This window comes from Arachis hypogaea, chromosome 20 (genome assembly GCF_003086295.3).
Source record: "Arachis hypogaea cultivar Tifrunner chromosome 20, arahy.Tifrunner.gnm2.J5K5, whole genome shotgun sequence".
Taxonomy (NCBI): domain Eukaryota; kingdom Viridiplantae; phylum Streptophyta; class Magnoliopsida; order Fabales; family Fabaceae; genus Arachis; species Arachis hypogaea.
In genome coordinates this window covers 9,795,789-9,808,655 of record NC_092055.1, presented here as the reverse complement: position 1 = coordinate 9,808,655, position 12,867 = coordinate 9,795,789, and the positions used below count along the sequence as shown (strand labels likewise).

At 28.8% G+C, this 12,867-nt stretch overlaps 1 protein-coding gene across 5 annotated transcripts; it reads left to right on the top strand.

The window, feature by feature from the left end:
- Positions 1-372: 372 nt before the first annotated feature.
- Positions 373-8,381, top strand: LOC112786765 (MADS-box transcription factor 22). Of its 5 annotated transcripts, none has more exons than XM_072230623.1 (9): positions 373-410; positions 975-1,157; positions 3,426-3,504; positions 4,534-4,595; positions 5,374-5,473; positions 5,575-5,616; positions 6,886-6,924; positions 7,089-7,186; positions 8,029-8,381. In XM_072230623.1, exons 2-9 carry the CDS (start codon positions 976-978, stop codon positions 8,045-8,047), a joined length of 621 nt encoding a protein of 206 aa, XP_072086724.1. In that variant the 5' UTR covers positions 373-410; position 975; the 3' UTR covers positions 8,048-8,381. The 5 variants fall into 5 exon arrangements, with proteins under 5 accessions (XP_072086724.1, XP_025685928.1, XP_025685925.1 ...); XM_025830143.2 differs by lacking the exon at positions 373-410 and adding an exon at positions 591-789; XM_025830140.3 differs by lacking the exon at positions 373-410 and adding an exon at positions 612-789 and having other exon boundaries at positions 988-1,157.
- Positions 8,382-12,867: the final 4,486 nt, after the last annotated feature.

The following is a 12,867-nucleotide window of genomic DNA, read 5'->3' as shown; positions in this document are numbered from 1 at the left end:
TATAACATCAATGTATTGAATAAAAATTCAGATTAGTTAATTTTACAATTAATTAATTTTAATAATGTTTAGTCATCACAAATATTAATTTAGAGTTTTCCAAACTCATCACTATCTTTGGTAAATAAAATTCAAAACAACAAAGTAGCAAACCTTATGCAATGTAATAGGCAGCATAAGAATCATCTTCTGGTCCAAAAACAATTATTTTCACAAAAATAATGACCAAGTATTATGTGTGACTATACTATACTCTAATATTTATTTATTTATTTTAATTTTTACTCTCTATTTTTTTTTTGTCAATACCAAAAGAATAATGGTGGTAAAGTGGGTCAGTTATTTATTTTAATTTCTGCCCATCTCATCCATTTACATAATATCTTGGTTTGGAATTGGCTGCTTTTTTGGTTGGATTTTAGGGATCTCTCTCTTTTTTCTTATTGCATTCTGCTTTCTTTACATCTAAGGGTTTAGGGTTGAAGATTCTTGTGGCAATGAACCACCTCCTCCCCTCCTCCTCCATTTTCTTTCTTTGGGATATTCTATATGCACCAACTTTAATTTCTTATCTCTTATTCTTTATGATTGAAAAAATTCTTCTTTTCTCTTCCAGTAACCACAACACTTTACACCCCTCCAAAAAAAAAAAAAAAAAAAAAAACTTTTCTTCTCTATATATATATATATATATATATATCTATAGGGTAGGTCATGCATATCACCACATATCCTAACTTGGGTGTTTCTTTATTGATTTCCTTTTTCGAATCATCTTCCATCTTCAAGGTCTCCCATTATATTATTATTATTGAGAGAGCTAATTATTTGGTTTTCTTTACTTGATATATGGAAAAAAATGTGTTGCATTGGATTAATGTTAATTTCATTAGATAAAAGTATATGATTTATTTATTTATTTTTCCCTTGTTGTTCTCGGATGAAACAAAAGTAATAATTAATTTTTGATTAAGAATGTCAAAACAGAAGATGGAAATAAAGAAGATAGAGAAGAATGCATCAAGGCAAGCAACCTTTAGTAAGAGGAAGAGAGGGATTTTCAAGAAGGCTAAGGAGCTTTCAACTCTTTGTGATGCTGACTTGGCTCTCATTGTCTTTTCTCCTTCCGGCAAGCTCTTCGATTTCGCTTCCTCAAGGTATTTATTTATTTATAATTTTATATATTATATCATTATGATTCATCATTAATAATATAATGTTTATCATATTTATTAGTAGATCTTCTCGTATTACTTTTCATGATGATAGTTTTCCTTTTCCCCTTTCTAGTAGTAATTTGATTTTTTTTCAATTTGTCAAGATTTTTTATATACACCATTACTAAGAGCTTCTAATTAACAAGAGTAATACACTTTCTAAATGTTTCTTAAGGAGAATAAAATGCTGTTGAGTTTGATTTTGATCATTTCTGTATTTGAAGGAGGAGTGTAGTGTGTGTTAAAATTCAAAATATGAGTATGAAAACACATTATTGTCATATTTTGAATCAAGTGAATAACAATAAAACTATTTTTATTGTTAAATTTATACGTTTAAATAGCCTTTTAAATAATTGGTTTAAAAATTATATTTTTTTACATCATGTTAGTATAAAACTCCAAACACATAGATATCCTCTATGTATGGTAATGGAAATATAGATACACACACATTCATTTTGACTTTTTTATTTGCTATTCATAACAATATTAAGTGACAAGTATCGATGATGAACATTCATTTTTCTTGGTCAATAAGCACCTCACATAAGGCTGCGTAGGATAATCTAAGACACTGAAAATAAAATATAAAAAATTTTATATTTTTATATTTTATTTGATAATAAATTAAAATAAATTATAAAAATTTAATTTATTTTTATTTTTTTATTTAAAAAATTTGAAACAAAAAATATAATAATAAAAAATTAATAAAAATAATAAAATTAATTTTATTTTTTATTAGTATCTCTATATTTTTTTTATTAAAATAAATACAAAATATACTAATTTAATATTTTTAAATATAATATTTTATTTATATTTTTTTTGTATTAAATATAATTTTGTGTCTATATTTCTGTTTCAATATCTGTAAACAAATATAGCCTAATAGACTTGGATTTAATTTACATATATAAGACTAGGAGGCTTAGTTAATGAAAATATATATAATAATACTTTAATTTAAACGTGAAATTAATTGATATGTATACCCTATATTATGTATTTAATTCCTAACTGTAATGAGTTGTGGAAAGAATTATATAAGGACGGAGTTGAGAAATGAATGCCTTTTGATGAGTTCAGACGAATCTTCAAACCGGAATCTGATACAAATACAAATAGTAGTAAGACTATCATATATAGAACGAACCATGGAAGCTCTTGATGATTAATTAATTGATTATATGTATATATGCATGGTTGGTTTAATTTGTGTGTGATAAAATTATTGGTGCTAGGTGTCAAAATTAGATAATACGTGTAAATTGTAGACCATGCTAGTTGTAATAATTCAATTGAGGATTGCATGTTCTTTGACAAGTGTCAACCCTCTTCATGCATAATGCATTACTCATTCACTCCCTCTTCTTCTCTCTGGTTATTGGTGGTGGGTGCGTCCCAACATTTCCATACATGCATGGTCTAGTTGTATATTATGACAATTTAAGTGCTATTATAATACTTTTATGAAATTTATTTATTAAAAATTAAAGAGTTTTTTCTTTTATATTTTCATAATAAGTTTAGTTATACACATATATACTTAATACATGTTGAATTCAGATAGATATTTTATTTGAATATAAAATAGAAAAAGTCTATGGATAAGTAATTTTTGTGTTTTGTGGCCAGCACTTAACCATAAAAAAAAAGTGAGTGATCTCCCACTATTAGATATAATCTCACACCATTAAAAACATTATTAATGACCAATTGATAGTTACAAAACACAAAAATTGCTGCCTCCTAACACTCCTCTATAAAATATTATGTTTACCAAAGTTTAGATAAGTACTACTGCATCATTTTTAGTCTTATAAAATTATAAAATTTGGGAAATACTTATATAATTTTAAATATAATATATTCAATGTGTTTTAAAGGTTTATTTTTATTTAAACTTTAGCAATGCATTAGATTATTTAAATATATAATTATGTCACGTTGCATTGAGGAGTTAATATTAATATATCAACGAATTTTAGGGGTCAGTATTTTTTATTAATTTTGACCAATATTTAATTAGCACAAGCGGCAAATTGTCTTCAACAAATAAATTATACTAATTTATGTATATAAATTTTAATAATGTATATAAATTTTAATAAGTATAAGTATAAATTATATTACCTTGTGTGTGTAAATTTTGGTATGTATATATATATATATATATGCAAATTAAGCGTATGCTCATTGTAGTGTGCAGGAAGTAATTGAAAGATATCATATGCAAACAAGCATTTACAGATCACAAGACCAACAGTCTCATGAGTTTCAAGTAAGTAAGAGCATTTCTAATGAAGTGATTTTAATTTTTAGGGTATTATTTTTTGATATTTTTAAGAAATAAATTGATTTAAAATTAAAATTTATATTAAAATTGATTTATGAAATAAAATTAGTATCATTTTAGAGATACAATATTATTTTAATGAAAAACTAATAAAATTTTATTATTTGTATAATTATATTGATAAAATAATATAAAATTCTCTAATTGAACTAATACTAAGTATTAAAAAAAGTAAATTTTACTTTTAGTTTTAAATTTTTATTTATAATATATAGTTCTACAAATATTTTTATAAAATTCAAAATAAAATGAAATTAGAATTAGTATTAGAGATGATGCTCTAAGATTCTCCTTTTCCACTTTTCTCAAATGGAAACAACAGAACAAACTACAAAGGATTGGATTCCTATATGAAGTGATAAGGTTGATCAAATGAGAAATGAGATTTAATTATTTTGAAATTTAGTAGTATACTTTATACATAATGAAAGCTATAACTTATAACTGTTGTTATGATTATTATGTGTTTTATTTGAGAAGAAGATAAATAAATTTTTAATATTTTAATTCAAAGACAAAAAAAAATTTTTACTAATAAAAATATAAAAATGTTATTCATTTATTTTTTAAAATACAAAATATTTAAGTTTTTTTTAAGGACTTATTTGTTTTTATGTATTTTAAACAAAAAGAGTTAGATTTTTCTAATGTTAAAATATAAGAGATATTTTTATATTTCTAATTGGTTAAAAATTTATTTGTCTTCAAATTAAAAGGTTAAAAATTTATTTATCATTTTTTTGTTTTATTTTCGCATGTTATAAATCTTTTCATTTTGAAGAAATTAAAACTAAAAAGAACAATTTATTTTTTTCTCTTATTTCGGTCATGTGTAATTAAATTTAAACTTTTAAGAGGTGTAATTTAATTCATTTTAAAAGTTTTGTATTCAATTATTTTATATCTTGTTAGAGAATGCATGTCTCACCAAATATTATATGCATATATATTTAGCTTGAGAAGGACACCTACTACCTGAAGTGCAAGGAACTAACAGATAAGACTATTGGACTCAGGTACAAACACATTGTGGCTATAGAATAAAGTTCTAAATTTAAGTAAAATATTTATCTAAGTCTATATAAATTATTATAACAATTTTTTAAATCACGTATTTCTTCTCTTTTTTCGTTTTTTTCAACTTCTCCTTCTCCTCTTTCTCATATTTTTTTTTCTAAATTTACGTAAGTTCTCCTCCTCCTTCTTCTCTTCCTCATCCTTTTTCTATTGTCATCATTAAATAATTTTGATTTATTTTTTAATTTATTTTATTTTATTTGTATGTTAATTTTGGTTCACTTAATACTATTGATAAGTATTATCAATTTTTTTATTCACAAATAAATTGAAATTAACACACAAATGAATCGAAATTAATTCACAAATAAACTAAAATAAACTAAAAAATAAACTGAAATTATTTAATGATAACACTAAAAAAAATTAAAATCAATAAAAATATTAATAAAATATTATTATTATTAGTGATTACAATAATAAAAGAGAAAAAGAAAAAGAAGAAGTAGAATCTGCGTACGACAAGGATTGTGATAAGATAAAAGGAAAGACAATTGGCTATATGATTGCATTATCCAAAATGAGGCCAAAAATGATAAAATACAATGTTGTAAAAGATTAATTAATTCCTCGTTTCACTTTAATTTTTTGCACTTTATTATATTTTTCAAATTTACTCCAATTATTATGTGCTCTATCGTAGCTCTTGTACCTTAATCTTTTTTATCTGAGCAACACTTATCTATTTTTTTTTTTTCAATTATAAATTCTTGACAGGCACTTGAATGGAGAGGAGCTGCAAGGAATGAAAATTCATGAACTACAGAAACTAGAGAAAGTGTTAGGAAAGGGTTTGGCTCGTGTTTCAAAAGAAAAGGTTTTTTCTCTGATCAATTTTGGATATCCATTTTTGCTTTAGATTTGGATTATATGCCTATATGTTACGTAACATTTAATCTTCATATTTTTTTTTTTCAGGATGAAAGAAATCTAAAAGATATTATTGAGATGAAGAAAAGGGTAAGGCTATATATATGTGTCTGAGTTTAATTAGTGACTTAACTTTTATCGTTAATATCAATCAATATTTTTTCAATATTTTTATTTTAAATTTTAAATAATAAATTTTAAATTATAAATACAAAATCTTATTATTTTAAACTCTATATCCTAACTCTAAATTCTCTAAAAAATATGATTAAACAAATAATTTTATAATAAAAAATTTATTAATATTACCCAAATAAAAATTGGTTCTACTATATTTATTCATAAAAAAAATTATGGAATTTAAGACCAATGCTTCTATATACATTGTGGTAGAAATTCACAAGTAATTGTTTTTATGTGAAATTGATAGATGAGAATTGTTAGTCTAACTATTTTCATTTATCAACTTCATATTATTACAAGAGTAAAGTATCGTTTTGTCCCCAATGTTTGGAGTAAGTCTCAAAGTTGTACCTAACGTTTTAATCGTTTTATTTAAGTCTCTAACGTTTTAAAATTTGCTCAATGTTGTCCTGCCGTTAGGGATCCGTTAACAGAATTGACGGCGGGACAAAATTGAGACGATTTTGAAACGTTAGGGACTTAAATAGAACGAAAACGTTGGGAACAAAAGCGATACATAGAAATAAATTTTAATTTTATCTTTCAATAATATCAATTTTTTAGTGTACATAGTATTCAATTATTTTTTAATCACATTTAAGTAAATTACACTTAATTGCATTACTTTCATTTTAAATAGATTTATTTTTTTTATAATTTTACACTTAAAGTTATAAGTTAATATAAAAATATAAAAAAATTTATTTAGAATGAAAGTAGTGTGATTAAGTATAATTTAATTAGATGAGATTAAAAAATAATTGAATATTATATACACTAAAAAATTAATATTATTGAAAGATAAAATTAAAATTTATTTTTATGTATCGTTTTTGTTCCCAATGTTTTCGTTCTATTTAAGTCCCTAATATTTCAAAATCGTCTTAATTTTGTCTTATCGTCAATTATGTTAATAACGGACCTTAACGGCAGGATAATATTGAGTCAATTTTAAAATGTTAAAGACTTAAATAGGACGATTGAAATTTTAGGGACAAATTTAAAACTTACCCTAATCGTTGAGGACAAAAACGATACTTTACTCTTATTATAATTGCACGTGAGTGTTTGCCAAATTCTACCTGTAAATTATAGCAATTAGCAAAGCATCAATCACCCTCGTAATTGACTCCATCACCACTCTTATTATGATATCCAAAATTATTGTTCATGCAGGGACTTCAAATGGTGCAAGACAACCATAGACTGAAACAGGTAATAACTGGTTTAAAAAATGGTGTTATTTAAAAACTTTTAAACCCAAGTAGTAGTTCAGGCCACGTTAATTATGCAGATAAAAAACAATAAATAAATATTAAGGAATCAATCAGAATGTGTGTTTTGACTGTTTTCTTTTTGATGAATTGTGTGTGTTTTAGATGAGAAGTCAAACAAACAGTCAAGGGCAATCATCAAAGTCAAACTCTGCTGAAGAGTCAGATAATCGTGATCATGGTGCTCCTAATCTCAACTTGGGGTTAGTTATGTCCAATAATTAGTTTACTTATTTTAAAGTAATTTATTTAGTGTTAGTTTGGGTTGATTTTTTTAATAAAAAAAGCAATTTTTTTAATAAAATATTTTTATTTAATTTAAAATTTATTTGATAACGTCTTTAAAAAAAATATTTTTATTAAAAAAAATAAATTATTTATTTTTTCTAAAAGATAGTAATAATTTGCTTTTAAAAAAAATAAAAATAAAATACGTTTTTAATATTTAAAAACTTATTTTTTTTTAAAAAATCGATCTAAATATAAAATAATTTTTGTCTATTAAATTTAAAAAATAAAAATAAAAAAATAAATATTTTTTTCAAAAGCCAATCTAACATATGTTAATTCCACCTTTACTTGAAAAGCAAAAGTAACTTCTTATTGTCATGGTTTGTTATTCTGTAGAGTGTATTTAAGCACGTGTATTTTACTTCACAATAAGTAGTTAGTTAGATAACAGTTTAGCACGTATATCTTATTATACAGTTAGTTTAATCAATGAGTGATGAATCGTTTTTCATTGTTCACTTTAGTAGTATATAAAATAGGGGTAGTGGTAGGTAACCAAAAAATAATGTATAATATAGATAGATAAGGTTAAGGAGACAATAATTTAAAATTATTTTATTTAATTTAATATTTATATAATTTTGTTTATGAAATACTCATAATTACACATTTATTATACCTAATATTAGGTACTTATTTTAGTATTAATTACTGAATGCAAACAAAAGTTAAAAAAAAAAAAGTTATGACTACATAGTAATATTTTTGCGAGTTAAAGAAGCTCATCCATAATTTCAACTATAATTTGTTGCAGGCTTCCGATGTTCAAATGAAATGAAACCGTAAAAAGTTAATTTTGGAGAAGCGCAGTTGTGTTCTCTTTCATTATTAGCTCAAATAATATCCTTATTAGTATTAAGTAGTAGTATGTATAATTGTAATTGTATATAATAATGGTGAATGATGATATACATGGTTATGATATTATCGATGATCACCAAAGATACTATTACGTAGCATAACAGGTTAATAATAAATTAATAACCATCTGACATGAGATGTCGACGCCAAAACAATACAATCGAATATTATTTAGATTTCTGTACTTATAAGCTTCTGTAATTGATATTTTGCGTAATAAATGGTGCATATAATTATCATGTCACAGTTGCATTAACCTTGATTCCTTTGGTGTAATTCCTCTGTTTTTGCTTCGTAATATATATTCTTAGCACTTGAATAATTTACAAGAATGATATAAGACCGCACACCAAAGGACATGCAACATGCATGGTTAGTGGTTACAGGCTTAAGAGTCAAAAGGTAACCATAAACCATTACAAGGTGCGTGTTATCCACTTCATAATACACCGTATTAACTAATATTTTGATTGTTCTATAAATTAAGGAGTAAAGTATCGTTTTTGTCCCAATGTGTGGGATAAATTCTATTTGTGTCTCTAACGTTTAAATCGTTCTATTTGTATCCTTAATTGTATTTAATGTGTTTTCTCAACCTACTCTCCTTTAGCTTAAATGATTCTATATGCATTATACAACATTTAAAAAATAACGATAAATAATATTATACATCCAAATTTTTTTATTAATAAAGTTTAATCAAGTTGGTTGTCTAACATAACAAAAATTAGTATTTAGATAATATTATTTTAAATTTTTTGTTTAATTTAGTTGGATCTAAATAAAAAAACTTAAATATATAATATTGTACTCAATAATGATCAGACATACTAATTACTAGTCCAAAATGTTAGTACTATTCCCTGTGATATAGCAAAAAATGACATAGCAAAAAATGATATACCAATTGTTACGATGGGTAACCGGAGATTAATGGGCTGGACTCGTTAGGTTGGTCCAATCGTCTGAGAAAAGAAGCCTCCGAGTGGATCTACATCTTCGGGCCTCCATCCGACTTGTAAGTGAGAGAGAATGGGGGTGGTACCTGCAAAGACACTCCGATACCTAAGTTAGCAAGGGTGTAAGCAGGTCTAGAGAGTATTGGGACTTAGTGATACCTGAGGGGTGTCAGTGTATTTATAGTGGTGAGCCAATAACCACCGTTGGAGTAGTTCCACCTTTTAAGGGGGATAACCGTCCCTTTATCTTAGGGAAGTTGGGATATGACTCCTAGAAGTGGGTTGAGAGATTTTAGGGGCAGTTACTTATTTGAATGAGTGTTATCTGCCAGCTAATATTTGTCCCCGACTTCTTTAGAGCAAGTCGTGGTAATAACCGACCTCTTGAGGGAAGGTCGGTGCAGAGTGAGGGTCAATCTTTTGGATTGGGCATCTCATTTGTTCCTGGATCTTGGCGTTGGGCCAGAGTATGAACAGTGTCCCTACTCGAGCCCAATCTCTTTTTAAGAGTTGGAGTCGAGTATCTCAACTCGGGTTTGTAACCGACCTGGTGAGGAACCGACGTGATTGTTTAGAACTAACGTGTTTTTAAATTTCTCAATAGTCGTGTCTAATCAAAACGTCGCGTTCGTTAGGAATTTGCATATTCATACGCGGAGATCAGTTACATTAGTAACGGTGCACCTCTTTAGTGACGGCCTCCGTTTTTACCATTATGCCCCTAACGTATTTATAAATACTTTCCCTCTCTTTCTTTATTTCGTTTATGAAAACCTTCGTATTTGTCTTCCTCATTCAAAAAGAAAAACTCTGTTCGCGAGGATTCATCCTTTTTCTAAGCCTTCACTGCCCCTATCCCTATTTCAAGCAAAGGTTAGTTCTTTTCTCTGCTCTCTTTTTTACAAAATGCTTTTGTTTGCATGTTTTCGTTTTGAGAGGAGGGTTGACTATAGGCTTAGTGACTCTGTTTTGTTTGAGGATTTGATCCCAGGCCCTTTAGAGTCCCTGCTTTTGATCCTTTTTCCTTTGTAGGTTTCGCTATTTTTTATATAGGGAGAAAATGTCTTCTCTAGAATTCCTTGCTCAGTGGGTGGATGTCACGGTTCTTGGGGAAGAACCTTTGATAGATACCGACTACATCACTGATCTTTGCACGCATCATAGGATCTGTGCACTTGATGAGGACGAGCCAAAATATGAACTGATTGCTGACAAATGAATTTTTGCCGGTATAGAAATTATCAAATGATCAATCGTAGTATAGTCTAAACCGACGCAAAATCCTTCATCAAACAAATCTACAATCTATATCCGAGAGTACTAGTCTCCCGAGTCGTTCTCCCTTGGAATTGCCAAAGTGTGCATCTTATTGATTTAGTAAGCCTTGTTGGAATTCCTTGAAGGTTTTAGCAAAGTAATGAGAAACAAACAATCAATTATCAAAAGACTTGGCTTAGGGTTGGCATTAGAAATTCTATCCTTATAGTCCATTCAATGTTGACAACAATTAGGCCTTGCTTCATTTAGTTATCCCCTAGGTATAGAGGGAGGTCAAATGAAAGCAATCAACTTGAGTCACAAGTCCTAGCTTCACCTTATGGGAATCTAGCTTTAGTGCACTCCAAGCCAAATAGCAATCCCTAATTCCAAATCAACTATTGATACAACTATTCAACTTCTTCCAAGGACCAAACCCTATGCCAAGTGTGAAAATTCTACTCCATAGCTAGTGTTGTCATTTTATCAAACATGTGATGAGCAAGAAGGAAAGTCATAGTAAAATGAGAAGAAAAGTCGAATTGAAAGTATTGCAACACAAAGATCTAACAACAAGTCTCAAAGAGTAGCAATGAAAATTGAATTCTCAAAATAGAGACGAAATCCAAAATTACAAAGTTGAATTCTAGATCTATGAGAATTGATCAATTGCATCTACTACTTGAAATTGGAGAAGAAAATCTATGACATAAACAAAGTGGAGTGAGAATTGTAATGGATCTCACCAAAAAGTCATTGAAAATTCAGAAATTAGATGAGGATGAACCCTAGTGAAGCTTGGAATCTCCCCCTTCTTCTCCCAAAAAGTATAACTAACTCTCCTCTCCCCAAAATATCTAGATCTAGAAAATAAACTAAAAATTTTTCTTAACCCTTGCTCCTTTGGTCTTCTTAAGCTTTTCCCGCCAAGGTGTTTCCCCAAAAGTGGGATCCTTAACTGCCTCCACGCCTAAGTCACGTGACTTCTTAAAAAAATCATATTCGCAAATCGGCGCGCACGCGCAAGGTACGCGCACGCGCCGTCGAGACGTCTTGTAATGTGCGCGGAGGCGTGATGTACGCGTGCGCACCCATGAAGATCCTGACTTAGCCGCTTCTTAAGCCGGCTCTTGGCTTTGGCTTCACGTTGCCCTATCCGCGCGGGCGCGCCAAGTGCGCGCACGCGCCCATGCGGAAATTTCCAAAGCTTAATCCTCATGCTTCCTTCCTTTGTACCCGTCTTTCTTCTCTCTTTCGGTCCATTCCTACTCTATATCCTGAAACCACTTAACACACAAGTCACGGCATCGAATGGCATCAAGAGAAGATTAGAAATGTATCTATTTTAGTGCAAAGTAAGCATGTTTTCATTCATGAGGCGAAACTAGGAAAGGGATGCAAAATCTTGTATTTTCATATAGAAAGTGTGTGGAATCATTGATAAAACCCCTGAAATCAGCACAAGATAAACCCTCAAATTGGGGTTTGTCAACCTCCCCACACTTAGATTCTAGCATGTCCTCATGCTTAGAGAAATGCAAAGAAACACAGAAGACCGAGGGATTGCAAAAGTATAAGACTCATGAAGTGCAACCTACTTATATGCATGCAACTATGACTAGTGCCACTATCCACTTGGTTGGGAGCAAATTAGCCTTCTTAGGACATATGCGAGCACATGGGATACGATGGTGGTCAAAGCATAGGACTTGCCACTTTCTAAGCATCAAATGCAATATGCGCAACCTTGCATGAGGAATGCTCGCGAGAGCCGGGAATCAAAGGATTGAGCATCGAACCCTCGTCGGAAGTGTTTGCACTCTAATCACTCGGTGTCTGGGGTTTATTCTCTCAATTCTCCCCTAATCATGCTTTCCAAGATTTGTTTTTCATCTAACAATCAACAATTATTCAATGCATGCATACAATTATCATGAGGTCTTTTCCTAGGTCGTAATGGGGTTAGGGTCAAGGTAGGGTCATATATGGCTAGTGGACTTAGGATTTGAATCTTTGATTAACTTAAACTTTTCCCACCTAACCTATATAATGACCTATACAATTAAGTGCTAACCTAACTACCCATTCCTCACTTTTCCACATACTTATGCATTTTCTTTTCGTTTCACTATACTTATGCATTGATTCCTCTTGAGCTTCACTTTGGGGCATTTTGTCCCCTTTTTATTATTTTTCCTCTTTCTCTTTTTTTTTTCTTTCTTTTTCTATTTTTTTCTTTTCTTTTCCATATTGTTTTTTCTTTTTTCTTTTGTTCTTTTGTTTTTCTCATTTTTTTTTCTATATACAAGAGCGTCAATGCATAAGGTTTTACATTTGATCAATACATGAGTATATACCAAATTCCCAATATTTTCAATAATAATACAAAATACTCTCTTATTCACCCAATGTCCCAAGGTTCCCACACTTGAATGATACTCACACACACTAGCCTGAGCTAATCAAAGATCCAAATAAGGACTTTTATTGTTTTCCGCTTTAAGGCTTGTAATGTG

Coding starts and splice junctions, on each gene's coding strand:
- LOC112786765 (XM_025830140.3), top strand. CDS start 715: ATGCATATCACCACATATCCTAACTTGGGTGTTTCTTTATTGATTTCC. Junction 790..987: donor AATCATCTTCCATCTTCAAG/GTCTCCCATTAT, acceptor ATGTCAAAACAG/AAGATGGAAATAAAGAAGAT. Junction 5,617..6,885: donor TTATTGAGATGAAGAAAAGG/GTAAGGCTATAT, acceptor TTGTTCATGCAG/GGACTTCAAATGGTGCAAGA.